The sequence below is a fragment of the Herpailurus yagouaroundi genome, unplaced genomic scaffold, assembly GCF_014898765.1.
Source record: "Herpailurus yagouaroundi ecotype Mexico unplaced genomic scaffold, PumYag 29, whole genome shotgun sequence".
NCBI lineage: Eukaryota > Metazoa > Chordata > Mammalia > Carnivora > Felidae > Herpailurus > Herpailurus yagouaroundi.
This window is the reverse complement of record NW_024412377.1, coordinates 26,874,584-26,901,878: the sequence shown is the minus strand read 5'-3', so window position 1 is coordinate 26,901,878 and position 27,295 is coordinate 26,874,584. Positions and strand designations below refer to the sequence as shown.

Genomic DNA, 27,295 nt, shown 5'->3' with positions numbered 1-27,295 from the left:
TTAATTCATTGTGTATTTAAACCTGTTAGAAATATGTTTAATTAATCTAATTATTTTTATTTTCAATTGTTTCTAAAACCATCAACACATTTTCAAAGATGACAGGTGGAACAAATAAGTCTCCTTCTTAACAGTAAGGGAATAAAGGAGTCATCTTAGTATATGACATTTTTTGACAACATTCTAGAAGATGAAGTGAGACGAGAAATCATCAAGGTTTCACGGCCATGTGAGCTCCACCTCAGAGTGTGCACACTGGTGGGCTATAGACAGAAAGAAAGTTGATTTGACACAGGAGCACCCAGAGAGGTTTGGGACTTGGAGATTCTAGATGTGACAGAGGGCAGGCTGGAGGCTGGAACTGAAAACAGAATGGCCGTGTGCTTCCACAATCTCCAGCAGGATTATACACTGCCAGGTGTCTATCCCCTAAGCAGTAGACTAGAGTTTTTTTTGTCTGCAAGAACTTAATGGTCCAGAAAAAAAAGACCTTTTTTGGGGCACCTGGGTGGCTCAGTCGGTTAAGCGGCCGACTTCGGCTCAGGTCATGATCTCACAGTTTGTGAGTTCGAGCCCCGCGTCGGGCTCTGTGCTGGAACCTTGGAGCCTGGAGCCTGCTGTGGATTCTGTGTCTCCCTCTCTCTCTCTGCCCCTCCCCCGCTCACACTCTGTCTCTCTCTGTCTCTCAAAAACAAATAAAGCATTAAAAAAAAAAAAAAAGACCTTTATGTCCTGGCATTTAGGAAATGCTCCATCCATAAAGATCAGGTACCTGCCAGACCTCTGCTTGAAGAGTCAAAAGTCCTCCATGCTTGGGGTGCCTGAGTGGCTCAGTCAGTTGAGCTCAGGTCATGATCTCACGGTTTGTGAGTTTGAGCCCCTCATCGGGCTCAGTGCTGTCAGTGCAGACTTCTCTTCGGATCCTCTATTACCCTCTCTCTCTACCCCTTCCCCCACCCCCCGCTCTCTCTCTGTCAAAAATGAATAAACATGTGCATAAAAATGAGAATTCCTCCATGCTTACATAGAGCATATCACCAGCTTTTCAGCACCCCTCAGAGATATGGATGGGGAAGCAAGGATGTCAAGACATTTTAGGAAAATGTTATGCATAAAAGAGGTAGAGCAAAGTAAATAAACAGGAAAAATTGACTTTGGAGAAATCACATAATGTAGGAAGCAGAAAGGAATGCAACAAACAAAAAAAGTAAACCTCAATACATTTAGGTAGTGTTCGTGGAAATATTCTAGACTAGATTGTATCCATAGAACAAGAAAAATGTCCTGTGAAAAGGAAAACTAGAGGCCAAAAAAAGAGCTCTCTGGGCGGGGAAAAAAGATTGAATTTAGAAAGTAACCAATAGAAATAGTGCAAGATAAAGCCAAGAGACTCTCTCAAAAAGTAGATAAGATGCTTGGAAAATAGGAGATAAACGGTCAGGATATAGAAGAGAAATCCAGGGGGTCTAACATCCAAGAGTATTTTTCATAACTGAAGGACTGAAAGACACAGTGTCCAGAATGAAAGGTACATTGAGTGTTGAGTACAATGGGTGTTAGAAGGCTCCCTCAAAGGCACTTCATTGTGAAATTTCCAAGTAGGGTGGGTAAAGAGAAGATTCCTGAACCTTCTGGGGAGAGAGGTGGAGGTTCTTCCAAAAGGATGGAGAGTCAGGAAAGATTAGATTTCTCAATTTAAAAAATGGATGCTGGATAAAGCAGACATGCCAATATGAGAGCCTTGAAATCAGTGGATCTCACTTGGAGGTGCCCTACACAGAGTCCCTGGATGATGGCTGGGGGCTGGGGGCTGGCCTGGGAGCCACAAGGAAATGAAGAGCTCCAGGGCAGGCTTCCAAGAAAAAGGAGAGCCCCAGGGATGCCTGGGTGGCTCAGTCAGTTAAGCGTTTGACTATTTTGGCTCAGGTCATGATCTCACGGTTGGTGAGATTAAGCCCTGAGTAGGGCTTTGAGCTGACAGCACAGAGCCTCCTTGGGATTCTGCCTCTCACTCTCTGCTCCCACCCCCTGCTCACTGTTATGCCCAGAATTCGTGATCCCAAAGACCACCAGGGAACTGAGTCCAATGCAAAAGCAAAGAGCCTTTATTCAAGCTAGCTCGAGCTCAATCTCCTACCTGCACCCACGCAGCAGTGAGATACCTGAGGGAGAGGGAGAGGGAGAAGGAGAGGGAGGGGGAGGGGGGGGGAGAGGGAGTTTCAAAAGCACAAAGGTTTTTTTTTTTTTTTTTAATTTTTTTTTTCAACATTTTTTATTTATTTTTGGGACAGAGAGAGACAGAGCATGAACGGGGGAGGGGCAGAGAGAGAGGGAGACACAGAATCGGAAACAGGCTCCAGGCTCTGAGCCATCAGCCCAGAGCCTGACGCGGGGCTCGAACTCACGAACCGCGAGATCGTGACCTGGCTGAAGTTGGACGCTTAACCGACTGCGCCACCCAGGCGCCCCAAAAGCACAAAGGTTTTATAGGGATCATGGCCTTAGCCGATTGGCTGGGGAAGGGTCGTGGCCTCAGCCGATTGGCTGCCAAAGTGTGGTCCCAGATCAGCAATTACCAGCGTCACCTGGAACTTGTTAAAAATGCAAATGTTGGGCCTGGTGGTCACAGACCTACTGAATCAGAAACTCCGGGGGTGGGGCTCAGCAATCTGTGTTTGAACAAGTCTTCCAAGAGATTCTGATGCACCTGAAGTTTAAGAACCACTGTGTCTGAAGATCTCTAACATGTTTGGCCTCAGTGTATACAGAACGTTTCTCACTGGTCACCTATTAACCATTGGCTGTCAGCCTTGCTGTGCTATATAAATACCTAGCACCAAACACCATCCCCAGAGACTCTGATGTAATTGGTTTGGGGAGGGGTAAAATGCTCCCGGGTCATTCTAAGCCTGGACAGGGTTGAGGGCTCCTGCCTCTGGCCCCTACCTGAGAGAAGCCCTCCCTCTTCTACTCACACTTTCCACGCCTCTCACAGTCCCCTTCCTCCCACCTCAGACTTCGGAAGAAGGCATCAATCGGTAAGTTACTTAAGGGGAGGAGGCCTGTTCTGAGGTTTGAGCAGGAACTTCTTTCTGTGGCCATGTCGGGGACGTAGTCACTAGTCAGCCGGCCTAGGTCTGCTCTTTCACTCACATGTGCGTGGTCTCTCTCTCTCAAAATAAATAAATAAACTTAAAAAAAAGGGGGGGGGCGCCTGGGTGGCTCAGTCGGTTGAGTGTCCGACTTCGGCTCAGGTCATGATCTTGTGGTCCGTGAGTTCGAGCCCCACGTGGGGCTCTGTGCTGACAGCTCAGAGCCTGGAGCCTGCTTCAGATTCTGTGCCTCCCTCTCTCTCTGCCCCTCCCCCGCTCATGCTCTGTCTCTCTCTCGGTCAAAACTAAATAAAACATTAAAAAAATTAAAAAAAAAAAGGGAATTCCATATAATAATGCCTGGTATGCTGGGGATTTTAAAAAGATGAACTGTAGTAACAAAGGAGGTGATGCAATAAGAAAAGATAAGAGTTCCAAGGAAAACAAAAGCTGTACCAGAAAGAAACTACTAGTACCTCTGTGGCATAGAGACCAACCTGGTAGAATAGTACTGGCTGGCAAGTTGTATCAGTACATACTGGCGGAGGACCAGGTTTGTCTTGATGTTGGTTTAATAATGTAAATAGAGTTGTATGTATTAGTTTGATGGAAGTAATGATATTGGGAGAATGGCAGAGGAATTGTGTAAGAGAGTCATCTATTATGGCAGGCACAGTACTTCAGAAAATGTCTAAAACTGATTAAAAAAAAACAACACAGCATGTTATTTAGAAATACAGCGATAGCTTCCAGAAGAATAAAGTTAAAGAAGCCAAAAGTCATTACCTCTGGGGATTGGGTGCAGTAGAGCAGAAGATTCTTGTTTTTCATAACAGGCTTTTAATAAATATTCTACTTTTTAAAGGTATGTGCTTGGGGTAATATGAAGTATTAAAAAAATAACTTATATAACAACGAAATGCATTGTAGTAAACTTTATTAGACTCTAGATTACAAATGAACAGTGAATAGCTCTAAAAGACATTTTGGGGACACTGGGAAATTTGGAAATGGAATGAAAATTTGGTTATGTTGTGGAATTGTTACGAATTTTCTTAAGTGAGGTAATGGAACTGTGATTGAATAAGAGAATGTCTGCTTCTTTGGACAAGCGTACTGAAGTATTTAATGCTGGATTCCCACAGTCTCTGCAAGTTATCTTCAAATAATGCAGCATGTCCATTTCAGAGGAGGAAGAATACTAATATTTGTTGAATCTAGGTGGCGGCATATGGGTGTTTATTATACTAATCCTTGAATTCTCTGTACTTTGGAAATTCTTTGAAATAAAACATTGGGGAAAAAAAAATCATTGCTATGTACTCTCGAAATCAACCTTTCCCCTGAAATGTAATATCCAGGCACTGCCTGTCATTTTGCAGACATATTGGAACTGTTTGCAGAGGGCTCGTTTTGGTGTGGTGTCTTCATACCGCGGACAGCACCGCCATTAACTGTTTATGGGCCTTCTCCACTCGGATGCTGAAGGAATGGGAAGAATGGCAGGGAAATCAAACTCTAATGAAAAAGATGTCTGGTCAGCTCAGGGCCTGTTGAAGAAAAAAATCATTAAACGTCAGCGAGCACTGAGACATTCTATCGTCAGTGGTGTCACGATGTATTTTGCTCAATTCTAGAGCTCATTTCCTGGACCCCATGTAATACCACGGAGAAAATAGATCTTTTTGTTAAGCCCTAGTAAGAGAAGTCAGTCCTTTATTAGACCAAATTTTTGCCTTACTAATTTCTTCCCTGAAGAATTTGATGATTGTGAAGGAAAAAAATATACCTTTCCCACTATTTTATTTCTCCAGAGATGATGGCATTGAACTGCCCAATTCTTGTGTAATTTTAAAAGAAATATTGACAAGCTATAGTATGGTTGCAGGGAGGTTTACCAGATGGATTGGCACAACAGGAAGTAAAAAAGGGTTGAAGGAAATGGAAATATGTACCCTGAAAAGAGATGTCCTAGTGGCACCTGACAAATGGTATCCAATATATTTACGTAGATACTATGTACAGAAGATATAGACATATTCCGGTATGACTCCAGGAGGCAAAACTAAGATGATGAGTGGGACTTATAGGGACACAGATTTTCTAACACCACAAAGGGAAAGATTTCTAATAGTTAAAATAATTTAGCCCAAGTGGATACCTTAGGAACTTATCTCTCCTTGGCAGAAGAACATTTGTGGTGTGGATGAGTGGAGTTGAGGACATAGTTCCAGTATCAGCTGAGAAATTGAATCCTTGAAGTGTCTTAGGATAAGATTCTCTGATTTTAGAGAAAGCCACTCTTATTTCTGAATTAATGCTATGTGCCAGCTGTTGTAATAGGTGCTTCTTCATAATGGTTCCTTTATTCTTTATCAAGTAGGCATTCCCCATTTCTCATATGAAGAAATGATTCCATCTTGGATCTTCTGCGGATCCTTTCCCTTCCAGCCCCTCCATCTCCAGGGGCTGCTTTCTTTTAATGTTTATTTATTTTTGACAGAGAGAGAGAGAGAGAGAGAGAGCGCGCAGGGGAGGGGCAGAGAGAGAGAGGGAGACACGGAATCCGAAGTAGGCTCCAGGCTCTGAGCTGACAGCACAGAGCCCGACGCGGGGCTCGAACTCACAGACTGAGAGATCATGACCTGAGCCGAAGTCGGACATTCAACCGACTGAGCCACCCAGGCGCCCCTCCAGGGGCTGCTTTCTACACCTGGATTATTTCCAGGACTCTCAACTACTCCTTTCTTTCTTTTTCTTTCTTTCTTTCTTTCTTTCTTTCTTTCTTTCTTTCTTTCTTTCTTTCTTTCTTAAGTTTATTTATTTTGAGAGAGAGAGAGACAGAGTATGCAAGCACACAAGTTGGGGAGGGGCAGAGAGAGACGGAAAAAGAGAAACCCAAGCAGGCTTCACACTGTCAGCGTGGAGCCTGACACGGGGCTCGAACCCATGAACCTTGAGATCATGACCTGAGCCAAAGTCAAGAGTAGGCCGCTTAACTGACTGAGCCACCCAGGTGCCCCTACTCCCTTCTTTCTGAAGCACAGTCATTTAGGATTTTTCTGAGCTGGTATTCCCCTTCCCCCTACCACTTTAATGTTGTCTTCAAGGATGTAAAATTCTGCTCTACTGAGAGAAGAATTTGTGTGTCCTTGGCTAAAAACGTTAGTTACTTTTTGACCTGTTGTTACAGGGCAGTGGGGGATTACGAATAACTAAAGTTTATTCTGCTACATCTGTGACTTCGGGGGAGTTTAGAAAGCAGAGACAGTGAGTGTGGACTTATTCTTTAATGAAAGAGCCCTTGGGAAAGCAAATCTTTTTTTTTTTTTTTTAATCTTTTCATTTTAGAGATGTAATGAGAATATAAACGCCTCACACTAGACCTCCTTCCTCTTCCTGTTTTAACCCTTCTTCTGCTGTGGCGCTTAGTGAAGTTAACATCTATCACATTCCCTCATGGTTTGCCTATTCCCATCACTAGTTCATCAGAGAAGATGTCCACCTTTGTCTCTAAGCCACTGTTAAACATCCCTGGAATGGTACGTGTCAGACCAAAATCACTTTGGTGGCCATGGCAACAGTCCTGGCTGGCTGCTTTGCTTTTTCCTCCAGGAGTCGGAGCACTTCCCAGGCAGGGATTGTTGCCCATCGTGGTGGGAGAAGCAGAACCAGGGCCGTGTTCTCCACGGCCCAGGAAGGGCTTTGTATCCTTCCCGTGGAGGATGGTTTCTGGACTGAGAAGGGTGACCTGCTGGGACATCATGACAAAATAATGCTGTATCTTGGCTAAATCTGCCATCACGGTTTTCTGGTCTCCATGGGAGAGAGTGCTTCCACTGCTGCGAAGCTGGTTCTCCCCTGTTGTTCTCCCTAATAACATGTTTCCTGGGCCTCCAATATGCTGGCAGTTTCCCCCCACTTCTTTTTAGTCGGGCTCCTCATTTTCTGGTGATGACAAATATGGATGGCTGCTTAGAGCCGCCCCTCCTCACACCCAGAGGCAAAGCTGTAGAGAAATTCTGAGAAACAGAATATTTATCTGATTGAAGATTATTGAGAGAAGGAGAAGTAGTCCCAAATGACCTTAAGTCTCTGACATCTTTCTTTTTGCTCAGGACTGAGACCATTTTGTAGGTCACTATCATCCATGAGGCTCCCGCCCTGTCCCTGAAGGCAGTGTGGGAGAGTTCTGATGAGTTTTGGTTGCTACAGTGTGTCTTAGCTGGTGCTCCTTGGTTGTCTTAGCTTATCTAGGGATGTATGGTTTGAGATGTAATGAATTCCTTTTTTAATTTTTGAGAATAATAGGTTTGGTAGGGTTCTTCAGCATTTCTGTCAGGAAGCTTCTTCCAGACAGCCCATCTTCTTAATGTGAAATGATCCCACATTTCAAATCCAAAAACATTTATTCAATTACAGAATCTACTTCCTAGAATGTTTTAAATTTTTTTTGACCTTTTTTATCACCCTGATCTGCCAAGATGTTATGGGCATTCTCTGTGAACCTCAGATTCAGGGGAACATTTTCCACAAACTGCAATCAACAATTGTTACAGCTGAAACTTCTTTTAATTGAGATGAACTCAGTGTTTAATTGGGGTCATTGCTAATACTTCTCCATAACCTTAGTGTTATACTGGTTTGACGGTGGAAGAAGAGAAAAATAATCAAGCACCATCTAATAGAATAGTGTCATGTTTCCCAAAGTGTGATACATGGATTATTTGTACCGAAAATCCCAGGGTGCTAGCTAAAATGCAGATTCCTGGGTTCATATTAGACGTACCGATGAGAATCTCTGGTCAAGACTCCTTGGCATATGCATTTTTAATAAGCTTTCCATGATTCCTTTGCACACTAAAATTGGAAATCAGTAGGTCTTCTGGTGTCTTGTTCTGTTTGGTGATTGCAGTTTTATTTCTAAAGATCCACTTTAGTGGGATGAATGGCTCTTCTTCTGTCAGAGACTTAGCCTTCCTTCCCTAAGAACAACAGTCAGGGAATCTATGTGAACAACTCTTGGAAATTATAATGGAATAAAAGTACTTAGCTCCCGGTACTATCCGGCGAGAACATGAATTGGGAGACAGCCTTTCTACCCTTATGTGAGCAGAAGGTTTTCTTCCGGAACCAAAAACTGAGTACTTTCAAAGTCAACCACTGTGTTCACCATGCTGCAAGATGAAGAAGTGACTTAGTCACAGAGAAGAGTCCCAATACCATCACCTTGAGGAAATCCATGAGAGACAGCCACATTTACTGAAGGCCAGGCACTGTTTGTGGTAATTGTCACGTATTACCTTGTTCAGTTCTTACTAAGTCTCCTCAGCAAAGAACATGTTGTCATCACCATTTTACAGATGAGGAAACTGAGGTCTCAGAGAGACCAAATTACTTGTGCAAAGCTCCACTGCTTGTTAGTGCTGGAGTTGACTGTTCACTCAACGTTGTCTCCAAAGTTTGGCAGAAAACCTGTGCTGTAGATACTATTTTCAGGGAGAAAAGAGGCCAGGACTTGGCATCCATGGTTGACCTAGAGACTTGAAATTAATTGTATTGAAGATTTCAGCCTTAATTCATTTGGAGAAATCCCATTTTGGGAATTAACCTTGATTCTGCCCGAGAATCGACTTTCCAGGCTGACAAACCTGTGATGTGTCACAGGTTTGATTAGAAGGCCTCCACCATCACTTCTAGCTCTCAGACTGTCAGCAAAGGAAGAAAGTGAAATCTATTAATTCTGTCTCCTTTCAGATTTTTTCCAGATAACTCCGTGTACACCCCATCACCACTGATTCTTCCCTAGTTAGTATAATATATACATACGTACATATAGGAGATTTATCGTCAAGAATTGGCTTGCACAATTATGGAAGCTGCAAACTCCCACGATCTGCAAGCTAGAAAACCAAGCAAACCATTGCATAATTTAGTGTGAGTCTGAGGCCTGAGAAGCAAGGGAACTGATGGTGTATAAGTTCCTGTCTGAGGGCCAGAGAAGATCTGACTCTCAAGGGGTTGGATGATGGCCACCCCATAGTGGGGAGGGCATTTTACTTTACTGGGTCCCACTGATTAAAATGCTAATGTCATATGAAAACACCCTCACAGACACATGCAGAAATAATATTTAATCAAGGCATTCCATGTCCAGTCAAGACATAAAATTAACCATCACATCAGGCATCTGTGGGAAATGTTCCATAGGCTATCATACTAAGTGTTATTAGGCACTTATGTGCTAACATTCATTCAGGTGCTTTATACTGACTCATTTAATATACACAATAAGTTTTAATAAGTTAACAAGTTACTCTCACTATGCATATTTTTCAGATGAGCAAACTGAGGCCCAGAGAGAAGTTAAGTTACTTGCAGCTAAGAGACGAACCAAGCAGGTAGACTTGAGAGACTTCTGTCCTCACCACTTTGTATTATTATGCTTACTGTGGATGATGCTATGACAGCTACAGTGCATTTATTGAGTACCAGTAAATATGGTAAAGCCTTCTGCTGGGAACTTTACATACGACATCTCTGATAGATACAACCCTGCAAATTAAGGTAGATTTTGCCCCACTTTACAGATGAGAAAACTGGGGCTCCCTGTATTGACTAATTTGACCAAGATCACACAGCTCATGCTATTTCCATTAAACCCTGTAATGGATTTTTCATCTCATATTTGTTTTGGAATCCATTTCATTAACTTTTTTTAAGTGAAGGGATTTTTTTTCCTACTATTTAGACTCTAAATTGCCAGCCAGTGAGTGGGATTGGTCTTTTGTATGTTAGGGTTGTGGCAGGCTTCTCTGAAGGGCATGGGAGACGTGTGAGGACATGTAGGTTGACATTCCAGAGCTCCCAGAGGAACATACTCCTTCTATAAGTGGAGCCTGGCTTCCAATTCTATATGATCACGACTCCAGTCCCAGGCTCCTGCTGGGACATCCACGCCCCTTCCATTCTGGTCTCAGGACAATGGCAGCCCCCTCTCACAGTCCTTCTCCTGCCAAATTTGCTCCTGATGATTCATTTTAATTTTGGCAAATGTTGCATTTTTTAATACTTACTTCTCTCTCTCTCAATTCTCCGAAGTCTGTGTGCAGTACATTGGTGTTTTCAAGCTGACTCCTGATTGACTTGATCTCGAAAAACAAACTGTTATAGTGAAATGTCACATTTGTTTGTTTTTCTTTTAAAATTTTTTAACGTTTTTATTTACTTTTGAGACAGAGAGAGACAGAGTACAAACAGGGGAGGGTCAGAGAGAGAGAGAGGCACAGAATCCGAAACAGGCTCCAGGCTCCCAGCTGTCAGCACAGAGCCCGACGTGGGGCTTGAACTCACAGACCTCGAGATCATGACCTGAGCCAAAGTCGGACGCTCAACCGACTGAGCCACCCAGGCGCCCCTTGTCTGTTTTTCTTTTAAAGTAGGTCTTCATATTTGCCTTGATTACAGCCCTCATCACTGTATGATCCATATGCTGTGGATCTCCTTCGTTAGTCAGCCAGTCTCTAGAAATACGGGTCCAATATGGTAGCTATTAACTGCCTGTGGCTGTTTTAATTCAAGATAATAATTAAAGTTAAATAAAATTGGATCATATGGTATTTTTATTTTTAATTTTTGGGGGAGCTTCCTTACTGTTTTCCCTAGTGACTGCACTAATTTGCATTCCTACCAATAGTGCACAAGTGTTCTTTTTTCTCCACATCCTCACTGCCACTTGGTATTTCTTATCTTTTTGATAGTAGCTATTCTGACAGGTTGAAGGTGCTATCTCATTGTGGTTTTGATTTGCGTTTCCCTGATAATTAGTCATGTTGAGCATCTTTTCATGTGTCTGTTGGCCATCTGGATGTCTTCTTTGGAAAAATGTGTACTCAGGTCCTCTCCCCATTTTTTTAATCATATTTTTTTGGTGTTGAGTTGTAGAAGTTCTCTATGTGTTTGTTTATCCTTATCAGACATATCTTTTGAAACTATCTTCTCCTACTAAGTAGGTTGCCTTTTTGTTTTGTTGGTGGCTTCCCTTCACCGTGCAGAAGCTTTTTATTTTGATGTAGTCCCAATAGTTTTCCTTTGCTTTTGTTTTCCTTGTGTGAGGACACCTATCTAGAAAAATGTTGCTATGGCCAATGTCAAAGGAATTACTCCTTGTGTTCTCTTGTAGGATTTTATGTTTTAGGTCTCACAATGAGGTGTTGAATCCATTTTGAGTTTATTTTTGTGTACGGTGTAAAAAAGTGGTCCGGTTTCATTCTTTTGCATGTTCCTGTCTAGCTTTCCCAGCACCATTTATTGAAGAGACTGTCCTTCCCCACCGTAGATTCTTTGTCATACATTAATTAACCATATAAGCAAGTGTTTATTTCTAAGATTGATTTGGGTGTCCATTTTTATTCCAGTACCATACTGTTTTTATTAATACATCTTTATGGTGTATCTTAAAATCTGGAATTGTGGTACTTCCAGCTTTGTTCTATGATTCAATAATTCCACTACTGGGTATTTACCTGAATAAAATGAAAATACTATTTTGAAAAGATACATGCACTCCTCTGTTCATTACAGCATTATTTACAATAGCCAAGATATGCAAGCAACCTGAATGTCTATTGATAGATGAATGGACAAAGAAGATGTACACACACACACACACACACACACACACACACACACACCTACACACACACAGAATAATATTACACAGCCATAAAAAATGAGATCTTGCTATTTGTGACAACTTGGAGAGACCTTAGAAGATATTATGCTAAGTGAAATAAGTTATACTGAAAAAGACGAATACTATATGATTTCAGTCATATGTAGAAACTAAAAACAAAACAAATGAATCAACAAACAAACAAAAAGTAAAATCAGACCTTTGAATACAGAGGACAGAACTGATGGTTGCCAGAGAGTATGGGGGATGGGAGGGTGGGAAAAATGGGTGAAGGGGAGTGGGAGCTATAAGCTTCCAGTTATGAAATGAACAAGTCATGGAAATAAAAAGTATAGCATAGATAATGTAGTCAATGATACTGTGACAGCATTGTATGGTGACAGATGGTGACTACACTTGTAGTGAGCATAGCATAATGTATAGACTTACTGACTCACTATGTTGTACACCTGTCAACTCTACTCAAATAAAATATTTTGGAAAAAGGGGGCCTGGGTGGCTCAGTTGGTTGAGCATCCGACTTTGGCTCAGGTCATGATCTCACAGCTCATGGGTTCGAGCCCCATGTCGGGCTCTGTGCTGATAGCTCAGAGCCTGGAGCCTGCTTCTGATTCTGTGTCTCCCTCTCTCTCTGCCCCTAACCCACTTGCATTCTGTCTCTGTCTCTCTCAAAAATAAATAAAACATTAAAAATTTTTTTTTAATTAAAAAAAAAAGTTAAATGAGGCTTATGGCTATCAAATTGGACAGTGCAGATATAAAACATCTCCACATCACAGGAAGTTCTCTTTGGCAACAGTTCCAGGAGATAGGGACCAGATCTGTACTGTTATAATATCTGCCTGACATATGGTAATTACCAGGTTGGATGCATCAGGGAATGTCTTCCTGGCTTGAGTTTTATCTCCTCAAACCACATGAATTACTAGTGCTGCCAACACTAATATGCACAATCTTCATGAGTCTATGTCATTACCAGTCACTCTCCCCTTTGGCTCCATGGAGGCGTGTCAGGGAACTCTTGGGATCACAGCAGAGGGTGGGATATTCCTGTAGGAATCTTCTCAGTGGTCTTACATCTATATTTTGTGGCTTCTGTCATCTCTTGACTTCTCACTTAGGGTCCTGGTTACATATTAAATGATAAAACGCTCTGCCTCTTGCAGACCAGCAACAAAAATGTTAATAGTTCTGTCATGGCTTTAGGGCTCTGCCAAGTGTTTTGTAGACTAGAAGTGCAGTCTTCTATTTTTGCCCTCTTAAAAGCACTCGCCCTCGAGGGGCACCTGGGTGGCTCAGTAGGTTAAATGGTTGACTTCAGCTCAGGTCATGGTCTCACAGTTTGTGAGTTCGAGCCCCGCATTAGGCTCTGTGCTGACAGCTCAGAGCCTGGAGCCTGCTCTAGGTTCTGTCTCGCCCTCTCTCTCTGCCCCTCCCCTGCTAGCATGCTGTCTCTGTCAAAAAATGAATAAACATTAAAAGCACTCGCCCTCACTGAGCTTCATCTTCCCTGAATCCCAGCACTGGAATCTCTAGCACCTAGGGAGGTGCCCCTCACCAATACACACCTTTCTAGAGGGTGCTCTATATCAAGTCTTGTCTTCCTGGCTTCATTATAAGCCTTGAGGGCAGGAGTCACTACCTCTCTTAGAGCTCTTAGCACAGGGATGGCCCAGTGATACAGATATAGATTTATAATCTATAAGGATGATTTCAGGGATGCATTTTTATCCTTTTCCTCTGTATTATAATGGGGGACAGGTGGTATCTTTTCCAGTGATTCATGCACTATACCCGAATATCTTGGGTACCTCTTTATCCCAAACCATTATGTTGCTCATGTTGTCTTTGTCACCATGGGAAGGAAAAGTTGATCTGGTAACTTCTGAAATTTTCAAATGAAAAGGAATTTCTTTCCAGGACAGGATGATGAGTTTTGGCAGCATTGTTCCATTGCACAGCTCCAGGGGGGTACATTCACAGCTTTTTCCTATGTGAATAGCACCCACTTCCGCTGTGCTACACAGCGTCCTGAGGGATGGAACTGATTTGGCAGTTCTCTCCTATGTCGTCTGCAATACCATTGTTGTTACTCTTCAGTCTGCAGGGTTTTACCTGTGGCAAAACTGGAAAGCATGCCAGCACAGGTTAGGTGACTCTTCAGAGTGTCTAGGCTGTGTGATTCTAGAACACTCCATTCACAAATTTCTTGTGAGACACTGCCCGTTTCCCCCTAGGCCCAAATCATTGCAGTAACTAAAGTATGGTGTCAATTACATCAAGACGACTAACACTTTTGATGGGTGGAGAAGAGGTTGTAGACAACTATTCAGTCTGAGACTAGGGAAAGTAAATTGGATCCAAAGATTCTGTGAAGGTCCTTCCCCACCTTTCCTTAGCAGAGAGTAGTAGAGGTTCAATGACAGCTGACTCACGCCTTTCCTTAGCAGAGAGTAGTAGAGGTTCAATGACAGCTGACTCACGCCAAGGTGGCTCAGCCCCTTGTCTTATCACCACCAGCTGAGTTTGCCTGACAAGCATAAAGCAATATGAAGAGTCTGATTTAATAGGCTTTAAGACATCCACCTGCCTTAAAATCTTTTCCTTTGTTCAGTCTCTAACAGTTGAAACCAATTAGTAGACACTTTTTTCTTTTGTGTCAAGTAATGCTTCCTGTGAAGAATTAAGGATAGGCTTAACATTAATTTATTAGTCTTAGAAATCAGAATAATGGTTACCCTTGGGGAATGGTATTGACTAGGAAGGGAACAGGGAGTTTCTCAGCTGCTGGGAATGTTCTGTTTCTCTATTTAGGTGTTCCATCTGTGAAAGATTTATGGGACTTTACAGTTATGATTTGTATATCTTTCCATATGTTTATAAATCCTCAAATTAAAGTTTATTTAAAACAATTCTTAGAAGATAGCCTCAGGAAGCATTCACAGATATTTATAACTAAGTTAAAACAAGGACATGAGCTTGTTTCCAAAAGGGAGTTAGCAGTTTGCTGAGACTACTTGATGCCGAGGGGGAAGAGTAGATAACTATGGAGAGAAAGGGCCAATTTGTCTTCTTTGAGCTTATGTCTGGGGTTCATTCTGCCTTGGTTCTTCTGGGAACAGAGTACAATTCCCCAGTGAGTTACATACTTCTTTTGAGTCTATTCCCATTCTCCTTCAAGGATCTAAGAAAGGTGAGCAGGTTACAGAGCAGATTGGAATGAAAAGTGACTTTTTTGGCTCAGATCCAGAACTGGTAATAGAAGGTGATTCTCTTGGGCATTCAGCTTCAGGAAAGCATGGAGCCAGTATTTCATCTGGAAAGCAAACCATAGATGAGTTCTTCCAGCATGACCTGGCTCCAGTTAGGTGGGAAGAGACCAACAAACTGTAGCCACCTGGATACCAGTTGTATACAGATTTATGTTTATGTGTTGGTGGAGAGAGAGGTGCAGAGCTCAGCTAGGAATCTTTCCACCACACTCTCCTCCAAACCAGTGGATGTCTCTTCATCCCCTCTTCTTCTGTGTGACACACACATGGGGTCCATGCATGTGAGCAGGTGTCCTTCTTCCCCTCCAGCTGGTGAGTCAGCCAGCTCTCTCAGGTCACCATCCAGCTTCTGAGGAATATTTAGACTGAACAGGTGATTTCCGGGTGCAAGCTGGCAAGGCTGGAGGAATGTAGATAAAAGTGCTTTGGGAAAACGCTTGTTTGGCTTGCGTGCATTCTCATTCACGTTACTCGTAAACAGTTATATATTCTCAACTGGAGCCCCATTTGTTTCTTCTGTACTACCTGAGTCCAAATGTGAGGCTAAAGAAATACCAATAAATCCTTCTTGTTGGTGAATTTTTTCTCTTCAAGGACATCAGTATTGATAGCAGTTGCACAAAGGGACCCCGCACCAGCTTTCCCTGGGGGGTCCTGGAGTTCTTCTTTCTTTCTTTTTTTTTAATTTTTTTAAAATGTTTATTTATTTTTGAGAGAGACAGAGACAGAATGCAAGTGGGTTAGGGGCAGAGAGAGAGGGAGACACAGAATCGGAAGCAGGCTCCAAGCTCTGAGCTGTCGGCACAGAGCCCGACGTGGGGCTCAAACTCACGAGCTATGAGATCATGACCTGAGCCAAAGTCGCACGCTCAACCAACTGGGCCACCCAGGCACCCCCCTTGAGTTCTTATTTCTGTGGAACAAATGAGCTTTATCAACAACGGGCTCACATTCTCCTCATGTCCCTGTTCTCTGTCTCAGTGTCGAAATGGAACCAAATCTCAGCACTGCACGAGTCTGTTTACAGCTATTTTATTACAATCTGGACCTTGTTAGTTTTCTCAATCCCATGGGCCTCAGAGAAAGATTCTGAGAAAAAAGTCATGTCTCCTAAGAAAGGTCAGAAATTTGAAGTCACATGTAACCGCTGATTTAGTGGTAGTTAAAACATTACCACCCTGCATTTGTAAAGCACTTTGCATTGGCACTTTTATAAGCCTTAGCTGATTTGGTTCATCTAACAGCCCTGTGAGGTAGTAGGCATTATCTCTGTTTTACCAGCTGGGTGACCTATTCAAAGCCACACAGCTGTTCTTATGACTGCCAGTAAAGTGTGCCATTTTTCCTATTCCCCTTGTTATTAAAGATATTTTAACATCAGTAATCAAAACAGGAAGCCAGTTGTGACATTTATGTTAAGATCTGGTTATATTACTGGTCTAATGAAGCAAATATTTTGGAAAGACACCCAAGTTAGAGACTGGCCATAGACAGTAGCCTCCTTTCATGGAGCGCCTCTTGCCTGTTGACTGTGGAGGCTGCTCAGAGAGTCTTCAGACTTGTCTGCAGAGCAGGGCAGCCCTGGCTTGCTGAGGTACAGTGAGGGGCTTGAACTTGGAAGCTTTCACTGTTTCCTTAAGCCTCCAGTGTTTCCAGGTTTACTTTTGCAAGCTTATTATTGACTAAATGGCTATATTGATTCTATACAATGAGATGACATAAAATATGGAAACGCTTAATGTTCAATAAGACTATGAGCCAGGCTCTCTTCTAAGAGCTTTGCATACATTAACTCATTTGGTCTTCATAACGACATTTGATTATTCCCACTTTTCACTTGAGAAGGCTGAAACTGAGCAAGTCATTTACCCAAGGTCACGATGCTAATATATGGAGGAGCTGGGATTGAACCCACTAAAATTCCAGAGTCTGAGCTCCCGGTCACTTCAGTATGATGCCTTAGGCAGGTCTTTTAGGGCAAGCTCTTTTTTTCATTTATATAAAACTCAGATCCTTAGATTTAAGTCCATCCTAGGAGATCATTGGCGAAGGAGTTTTCTAAACATCTCAAATGGGGACCAAGAAAACTTCCTGAAGAGAAAAGAGAGTTGAGGCATATACCACTTCTAGACCTGACCTCCAGGAAGTTACTCATTGATGGGCGTTCTCCAGCATATTGCTGATTCCCATAACTGTGAAATGAGAGTGGCCCCTTTCCCCTGGAAACTGACAGAGGACTTTGCACTGTAGACTCCAGGAAACTCAGTCTCAGATCAGGGACTCAACATTCTGTTCTTTGTTTCCTTGAGAGCAGAATGGCATCATTTCAAGTCAAGCAGCCATACGAACATGAGGCTGGGCTACCCACATACAGGTAAACGTTCCAAACAATTTTCAGTGGAGTATGGAGTATAGGTACCAACTCCATAACAGGGCAACTGAGAAGCATAGGTGTTTAACTTAAGATTCCTAGATACCCAGCAATGGGTTTTAGGGGCAGGGGGATGAACTTGCATAATTGTGTGCCACATTTTGGTTACATGTGTATGGTATACTTTTTTCATTGGAGTCTCAAAGGGATCCATGACCCCAAAACATTGAATAACTATGACTATAAGCTATGACATCTCATGAACTTATTTATGTGTAGCTTTTCTGGGACATCAGATGGCAGACTATAAAAGCATTGGTTTTATGAATTTTAGGGATCATTGTGATCTATGTAATTTTCACTTTACTAATTGTCTTTACATAGATACAGAATTGATTCAAATAGGCCTTTGCATTATGTGTATTTACAGACTGGATTTTTCCATCTACCGCATGGAGACTTCTTCATTGAGCCTGTCAAAAAGCATCCACTGACTGAGGGAGAGTACCACCCACACATCATTTACAGAGGGCAGAGTCAGAGAGCTCCAGAGCAGAGGGAACCAACCTGCGGATTAAAGGGTATTGTGACTTAAATTTCCTTACTGCATTGAGGAGTTTGTCTTGGTTCTATTATTGTTTTATTACATCATGACTTATTCTTACTCAAATCTTTTATCTCCTCCCCACTCTTCTGTTGCCACAAAGTATGTGCCCCTGTAGAATCATTTCACTTCTCCATAGTCTCTTCATATTCTTAATGGGAAGGGGAGAAAGTATCTTCTACATCCTTGCCACATTAATCAATGATACTTACATGATATGCACAATGGTGAATTTTTTTTTTTCTAAGTAGGCTTCACGCCCAGGGTGGAGCCCAGTTTGGGGCTTGAACTCATGACCCTGAAATCAACACTTGAGCTGAGATCAAGAGTTGGACCCTTAATTGACTGAGCCACCCAGGTGCCCCTGTTTTTTTTTTTTTTTTAAACTTTTTGAATCCTCTAGAGGGAGATAGTTTAAATTAAAGACAATGATTTCTACTCTTAACAAAGTTATAGTGTGGAATATTACCAAACTGCTTGTCATATCTGCCTTTAGAAGGCAGATTTAAATGTTGATGATGCTGATAATGATGTGTGAAGATAAACTGAAAGATACATCAACAGATATTCATCAGATGATGAACTGAGCTAAGCTTCTTTTGGCTGCCTTTTGTTTGTAGTTCACTGACCTGTTTCCTGACCTTTGGACCCTGGAGTGACCTGAACTGGTCCTCTCTGCCTTGTGCTAAACAGTTTCAGGTAGTTTTCAGAGGTAAACTGACCAAGTTATTTACTTGCAATTCCCACATTCTCTTTGATTTGTAGAAGATAATAATCTATGCATAAAGCGCCCCTGGAAATGGGAACATTTTCTTAAGTATTGCATAGTTTCTCCTTTCTTCAGAGGAAAAAAATTATGGGCCGGGGGCTAGTTAACAAAAGGAATCATTAATATTATTTATATGTCTTAAGGATTTGGAAACCATGGACCTCAATGAGAAAATAGATAGTGAAGGAATTAGCGCTGGTGGATTCTGATCATGGTTTGAGAGGACTCAGAACTTGAGCTTTGCAGGCAAGAGAAGGAAAGGATAAGGGCACAAGTAATTTCTCTACAGACTTCACCCAGACCCTGGGATAGATGGTAACTTTCCTGGGAGTTTCTTCTGTAATCTTAGCAGAGCAGAGTATGTAAACAATAAGAAATTTTGAGTCTATAATGTGTTTTTACACGAAAATGGACAGCTGCTTAAATTCTTTAACTTTAGTAAGCCATTCCAACTTTGTCCTTAATTGGAAAACTTACTGTCTAAATCTCCTTCGAGCAAGAACTGGGAGAAGATACTTCTTCTGGATGATCTGATTGATTAAATTACTAATTCAGATAACTTAGTCTCAGTGTGAAATTTTAGGGCTCTGATCTAATCACTTGAAGACTTTCCCAATTCCTATTACACACTGGATGATGGGATAACACTTTGTATGTGTGATTTACTATTTTTTAGATCACTGGGTCATCACTATGGCAGAGAGAGTGATTAGGGCAGTGAGTGAACTTGCCTGGAGAATCACTTCTGTAGCTACAGTTGCTCTGTGAAGTGAGTTAGGCTAATCCTCATCCACCTGCCTTGAACACCTCTCTGTTGAGGTAGAGTTCATTAATAATGAGTTGAGAATGGCACATATTTAGTCATAAAGGCAGAAAGGATAGATAGGAAAAGAGGGGTTTACAAATGTCATGTCCCTGTTAGGTCACCACAATACCTCAGCTATGGCACTTGTCATATCATTTCGTTATTGTGTTTCCCCACCAACCCTAAGGCTTACCATTACTTTGGAAACTGCTCTGATTAATGCTACTTGGAGAAATATTTGTATTGTGAATTTCTCCACACATATCTTCTAAAAGATATTCTCTTAAACTTGCTTAAAACCTCCCACTGTCAGAACGGAACAGCTCTTTTGGAAGGACCTTTCAGAATGCCTAATGCAGCTCCTTTTTTTCACCAAAGATGCAATGCGATTCAGACAAAGGAGTGAACTTTCTATTTTAAAAAAGCTTTTTTAATACTTACTTATTTCTGAGAGAGCACAGGCAGGGGAGGAACAGTGAGAGAGGGAGACACAGAATCCGAAGCAGGCTTCAGGCTCTGAGCTGTCAGCACAGAGCCCGGCGTGGGGCTCAAACTCACAAACTATGAGATCATGACCTGAGCCGAAGCCAGATGCTTAACCAACTGAGCCACCCAGGTGCTCTGGTGAAGGGAGTGAACATTCAAAGCCATCAAAGCAGTAGGTGTTCTGAAGTTAGCCAAACTTAGAAGTCAAGGTTCTATTATACCTTGGGCTTTATACTCCCTCATGTTTATTCTTATGTCTTCTTTGAATATATAAATCTTGTTTTATCAACAGTCTTGAAAGCCCCATTGGAGTAGGAATTCCCTTCCCAAACAGTATGTAACGTAGTAGGTGGTGCAAACTAGAAATTTAGTGAATCATTGGAATGAAGTAGTGATTCATAGCCAGATAGATGAGACTAGAGTATACTAGCCTCTTGTCTATATAACATTGATAGAAAGAAAAGAGAAATGTGTATTTTCTAGAAGTTCAGAAGGTGTCAGTTGTTCTGTGAACATCTCCCTTCCTAAGACAACAATATGATTTAATGCCTAAATGACAGCTAGAGAATCAAGAATAATCTAATGTGCTTGTGAATATTCTTAAAATATATATGACATTTGGGTTTTAAAAATCTTGCTTTATTTAAATGTACTTGGTCTTTCTAAACAAGGTAATTGTGGTGTTCTTATGTCACATTACCCTGCCGAGATGATGGAATTAACTGACAGTGCCCATGTCATTAGCCAACATTAAGGTACACTTCATACTTAGGTCAGTTGGTGTTTCGAGGTTGAATTACTGTGATTATATCAAGAAAGATCACCTTTACTTGTGTAACGTGTTCTGCCTTTGTAATGTTCAAGGCAGAAACCCCCTTGGTAGTGAAAAAAAAGATGTACTTTAAAAATGCTCTAGTAGTTCAAGAGAGAAAATGTATCAGTTATTTTCCTCTAAAATGTGTCCCTTTACTTATGTTTATTTCCCATGTAGAAAGGTGTTCAGGAATTTCACAATGGGTCCCTTATGAATATGGTCTAAAAGTTCATTTTACCGACAATGACAAGTTCCTTTATCTGAAGTTTTTTGTCAAGAACATATCACACTGGGACTTGAGTGGGTTTTAGATGGATATCTGGGGGAACTATGGTTTTAGGAGACTGGGAAAGGGGAGAATTAACACTAGTCAGATAGGTCTGATGCTAACAGCTACAGGGTTATCAATGGCGGGAAGAGGTCTAGGCAGGTAAGGTCAGAGTTTGGGATTTGATGCATTAGGTATTCTAGGTTAGAAACATAGGGTCTGGTTCCTGGCATGCATTTTTGTGTTCAAAATTTATTCATTCAACATCTATATATTGAGTATATTCTTTTTTAAATGTTTATTTATTTTGAGAGAGCGCATGAGCATGAACTGAGGAGGGACAGAGAGAGAGGGAGAGAGAGAATCCCAAGCAGCCTCTGTACTGTCGGTGTGACCTGAGCTGAGGTTGGACGCTTAACTGACTGAGCCACCCAGGTGCCCTGAGTACATTCTTTATGTCTGGTGCTCCCCTAGGTTCTGTGGGTTCATATGTGAATAGGATATAATTCTTGGTCTTCAGAGGTGACAGCCTGGATGTGAGACATGGGTAAGTCGGGATCTGGTCCTAGTTTTATTTTTATAATATCTGGTAAGACCATGAAGGAAAATGGGACCTCAATGCATGAATTGGGATTTTTGTCACTGTACATTATATTTTTGCTAGGACATGTAGCTATAATTCATTCATTTTCCCTATCACTGCATTTCATTATGTGAATGTTCCACCTGATCCTGTCTCCTGTGTGTAGATCTGAACTGCTCCCAGTTGGGGACAATTATATAGGCCAACTAACCTTAAACAAAGCAGGAAAGAGTATCCAATGGAAAAAAAAAAAGACAGTCTTTTCAGCAAATGAAGAGAAAACTGGACAGTGACATGCAGAAGAATGACACTGGACCACTTTCTTACACCATACACAAAAATAAACTCAAAATGGATGAAAGACCTAAATGTGAAATAAGAAACCATCAAAATCCTACAGGAGAAAACAGGCAGCAACTTCTTTGACCTTGGCTGCAGCAACTTCTTACTAGACATGTCTCTGCAGGCAAGGGAAATAAAAGCAAAAATGAACTACTGGGACCTCATCAATGTAAAAAGCTTCTGCACAGCAAAGGAAACAATCAACAAAACTAAAAGGCAACCAATGAAATGGGAGAATATATTTGAAAATGATCTGTTGTATACAGGGTTAGTATCCAAAATCTATAAAGAACTTACCAAACTCAAAACCCGAACAAATAATCTAGTGAAAAAATGGCAAAAGACATGAATAGACAGTTTTCCAAAGAAGACATCCAGTTGGCTAATAGATATTTAAAAAGATGCTCAATATCACTCATCATCAGGGAAATAAAAGTCAAAACCACAACGAGGTACCACCTCACACCTGTCAGGATGGCTAAAATTAACAACTCAGGAAACAAGAAGATACGGCGAGGATATGAAGAAAGGGGAACCCTTTTGCACTGTTGGTGGGAATGCAACCTGAAGCAGCCACTCTGGAAAACAGTATGGAGGTTCCTTAAAAAATTAAAAAGAGAACTACCCTATGACCCAGCAATTGCATTTCTAGGGATTTACCCAAGGGATACGAAAATACTGATTCAAAGGGGGCACATGCACCCTAATGTTTATAGCAGCACTATCAACAATAGCCAAATTATGGAAAGAGCCCAAATGACCATCAACTGATGAATGGATAAAGAAGATGTGGTATATACTTACATTGAACTGGATAACATTTGACTCTGCAGTTGTGCAAAACTCATGTGCTTTTTGATCTCAGAAGCTTTCTTTAAGGATAACAGGATGGAGGGTCTCTGTGACTAAGTCAATCCCTACATTGTGGTATATATATACAATGGAATACTATTTGTCGGCAAAAAGAATGAAATCTTGCCATTTGCAACAACGTGGATGGAACTAGAGTGTATTATGCTAAGCAAAATAAGTCAGAGAAAGACAAATATCATATAATTTCACTCATAGGTGGAATTTAAGAACCACAACAGATGAACATAGGAGAAGGGAAGGAAAAATAAGATAAAAACAGAGAAGGAGGCAAACCATAAGAGACTCTTAAATATAGAGAACAAACAGGGTTGCTGCAGGGTGGAGGGGGAGGGCGGAGCGATGAGCTAAATGTGTGATGGGAATTAAGGAGGGCACTTGTAGGGATGAGCACTGGGTGTCATACCGAAGTGATGAATCTCTGAGTTCTACTCCAGAAGCCAATAGTACACTGTATGTTAACTAATTTGAATTTAAATAAATAAAAATTTAAAAACAAGACTGTTCTTATACATGTTTCTTAGGATTCAAGTTCTTATCAAAGATAGTGGAATGAATATCTCATAGTCTATATACATCTGACTTTACCAGATGATGCAAACTTGTTTTCCAAAGTTGATATTCAAGCATGGTAAATGAGAGTTCCCACTGTTCCATGTTCTGTCCAATACTTGCTCTTCTCACTTTTATATTTGGCTGGTCTGGTGGATATGAAGTGGCATTTCTCTATGCTTAGTGTTGAACTTAACAAACATATTTGTTATGAAGTTGGACCCCAAATCTATGGCTTGTGGCTATAGATTCTCCATAAATAGTTTTCTCTCCTGTCCCAGAGTTCAAGCCTGGAGAACCAAGTTTAAGTTTGCTTACTAGTTTCTTTGTTTTCTGGTTCAGTTTTTCATTTATTCTCTAATCTGACTTAAAAAAAATGTTTATTTATTTTAAGAGAGAGGGAAAGAGAGAGAGGGCTCAAGTGCATGCATAGGGGTGGGGACAGAGAGAGAGGCATGGGGGGTGGTGGGGACCAGAGAGAGAGAGAGAGAGAGAGAGAGAGAGAGAGAGCAGGCTTCATGGTGTCAGCACAGAGCCCAATGGCAGGCTCTATCTCATGAACCGGGAGATCAAGACCTGAGCGGAAATCAAGAGTCAGACACTTAACCAACTGAGCCATCCAGGCATCCCTCTAATCTGATTTTTAAACTTACCATTGTTCCCCAGAGCAAAAGTAGGGAGCAGCAGATGCCCCAGCTGGCTGTGTGCATCAGAGTTCAGCCAGAGAAGCAGAACCAGTAAGAAATATACATTAGGAGATTTATTGCAAGAAAGTGGTTACCACAATAGCGGGGGCTGGCAAGGCAAATCCAAAATCCATGGGCAGACCGTGAGGAAGGGCAGGCTGCAAGTCTCAGGCTTAGGCTGAAGCAGCTGTCCAAGGCAGAATTTCTTCTGGGAAGTCTCAGCTCTGCTCTTAGGATCTTTCAGCTGATTAAATCAGACCTACAGATTATCAAGAATAATTCTCTTTACTTTGACTTTATTAATGGACTTTAATTTACACCTATGAAACACCTCTCACAGCAACGTCCAGAGTAATGTTTGAATAACGGGGACTGCAGCCTAGCCAAATTGACACATAAAAAAAGATAATCACAGTGCATCTTTCGCTTTTCTCTCTGAATTTCTACTTACTTGTATTTGTTTTTCTTTTTTCTATTTTTGGCCTCTGAGGATTTCTTCCCTCTTTTTTAATGCTAGTTAGGGGACTTAACACTGGGAGAGTTTTTTAGGGTATCTGGTCTACCATATTGCAAGAAATCAGTCTTGAGTAGATTTCTTATTGAGGTCATTTGAAAATTTTTGAGTTGCCTTTTATTTTTTTAATTATCATTATTATTTTTAATGTTTATTTTTGAGAGATAGAGAGAGAGAGAGAGTGTGAGCGAGGGAGGGGCTGAGAGAGAGACAGACAGAGAACCTGAGGCAGGATTCAGGCTCTGAATTGTCAGCACAGAGCCTGATGCAGGACTCGAACTCAAGAACCCCGAGATCATGACCTGAACCAAAGTCAGACGCTTAACCAACTGAGCCACCAAGGTGTTCTTTGTTTTTTTGTTTTTTGGTTTTTTTTTGAGTTGCCTTTTAAATGGTATGCATAGACATTATTAAATACTAACAAATATTATAAGTGTTATAACATTAACAAAAATCTCATTAGAATAATTAGCATAGGTTTTTTAATATATGGCTTTTATGATCTCGAGGTATGGCCCTTCTATCTCTACTTTCTTGAGGGTTTTTATCAAGAAAGGATGCTGTATTTTGTCAAATGCTTTCTCTGCATCTATTGAGAGGATCATATGGTTCTTGTCCTTTCTTTTATTGATGTGATGAATCACGTTGATTGTTTTGTGGATATTGAACCAGTCCTGCATCCCAAGTATAAATTCCACTTGGTTATGGTGAATATTTTTTTAATGTATTGTTGGATCTGGTTGGCTAAAACCTTGTTGAGGATTTTTGCATCCACGTTCATTAGGAAAATGGGTCTGTAGTTCTCCTTTTTAGTGGCGTCTTTGTCTGGTTTTGGAATCAAGGTAATGCTGGCTTCATGGAAAGAGTTTGGAAGTTTTCCTTCCATTTCTATTTTTTGGAACAGCTTCAGGAGAAGAGGTGTTAACTCTTCCTTAAATGTTTGGTAGTATTCCCCTGGAAAGCCATCTGGCCCTGGACTCTTGTTTTTTGGGAGATGTTTGATTATTAATTCAGTTTCTTTACTCGTTATGAGTCTGTTCAAATTTTCTATTTCTTCCATTTCAGTTTTGGTAGTTTATATGTTTATAGGAATTTGTCCATTTCTTCCAGATTGCCCATTTTATTGGCATACAATTGCTCATAATATTCTCTTCTTATTGTTTTTATTTCTGCTATGTTGGTTGTGATCTCTCCTCTTTAATTCTTGATTTTATTTGGGTCCTTTCCTTTTTCTTTTTGATAAAACTGGCTAGTGGTTTATCACTTTTGTTAATTCTTTCAAAGAACCAGCTTCTGGTTTCATTGATCTGTTTTACTGTGTTTTTGGTTTCGATAGCATTGATTTCTGCTTTAATCTTTATTATTTCCTGTCTTCTGTTGGTTTTGGGTTTTATTTGCTGTTCTTTTATCCTCAATGGGGAAAAACTGAGAGCTTTCCCCCAATGGTCAGGAAAAGACAGGGATGTCCACTCTCACCACTGTTGTTCAACATAATATTGGAAGTCTTAGCCTTAGCCATCAGACAACACAAAGAAAAAAAAGTCATCCAAATCAGCCAGGAGGAGGTCAAACTTTCACACTTCGCAGATGACATGATACTCTATATGGAAAACCCAAAAAATTCTGCCAAAAACTGCTAGAATTGATCCATGAATTCAGCAAAGTTGCAGGATATAAAATCAACGCACAAAAATCGGTTGCATTCCTATACACCAACAATGAAGCACAGAAAGAGAAATCGAGGTATCGATCCCATTTACAATTGCACCAAAAACTCTAAAATGCCTAGGAATAAATCTAACCAAAGAGGTAAAAAATCTATATACTGAAAACTATAAAGAGCTTATGAAAGAAATTGAAGAAGACACAACAAAATGGAAAAATATTTCATGCTCCTGGATAGGAAGAACAAATATTGTTAAAATGTCAATACTACCCAAAGCAATCTACATATTCAATGCAATCCCTATCAAAATAACACCAGCATTCTTCACAGAGCTAGAACAAACAATCTTAAAATTTGTATGGAACCAGAAAAGACCCAGAATAGCCAAAGCAATCTTGAAAAAGAAAACCAAATCCCAGACTTCATCACAATCCCAGACTTCAAGCTGTATTACAAAGCTGTAATCATCAAGAAAGTATGGTACTGGCACAAACAGACACTCAGATCAGTGGAACAGGATAGAGAACCCAGAATTGGACCCACAAACATATGGCCAACTAATCTTTGACAAAGCAGGAAAGAATATGCAATGGAATAAAGATAGTCTCTTCAGCAAGTGGTGCTGGGAAAACTGGACAGCGACATGCAGAAAAATGAACCTGGACCACTTTCTTACACCACAACACAAAAATAAACTCAAAATGGATGAAAGACCTAAATGTAAGACAGGAAGCCATCAAAATCCTCGAGGAGAAAGCAGGAAAAAACCTCTTTGACCTTGGCCGCAGCAACTTCTTACTCAACACGTCTCAGGAGGCAAGAGAAACAAAAGCAAAAATGAACTATTGGGACCATAGGTTCCCACTTTCCAAACAGGAAACTGCTCATTTTACCTCCTTCAGGATG

General features: G+C 41.1%; 1 protein-coding gene across 2 annotated transcripts in view; it reads left to right on the top strand.

The window, feature by feature from the left end:
* ADAMTS12 (ADAM metallopeptidase with thrombospondin type 1 motif 12) overlaps positions 1-27,295 on the top strand; it is a 332,472-nt gene that overhangs the window by 104,382 nt on the left and 200,795 nt on the right. For both annotated transcript variants that reach the window (XM_040494910.1, XM_040494900.1), the window contains exon 3: positions 17,861-18,011. In XM_040494910.1, coding sequence (XP_040350844.1) covers positions 17,861-18,011 — 151 coding nt within the window. The remainder of the gene's footprint in view (positions 1-17,860; positions 18,012-27,295) is intronic.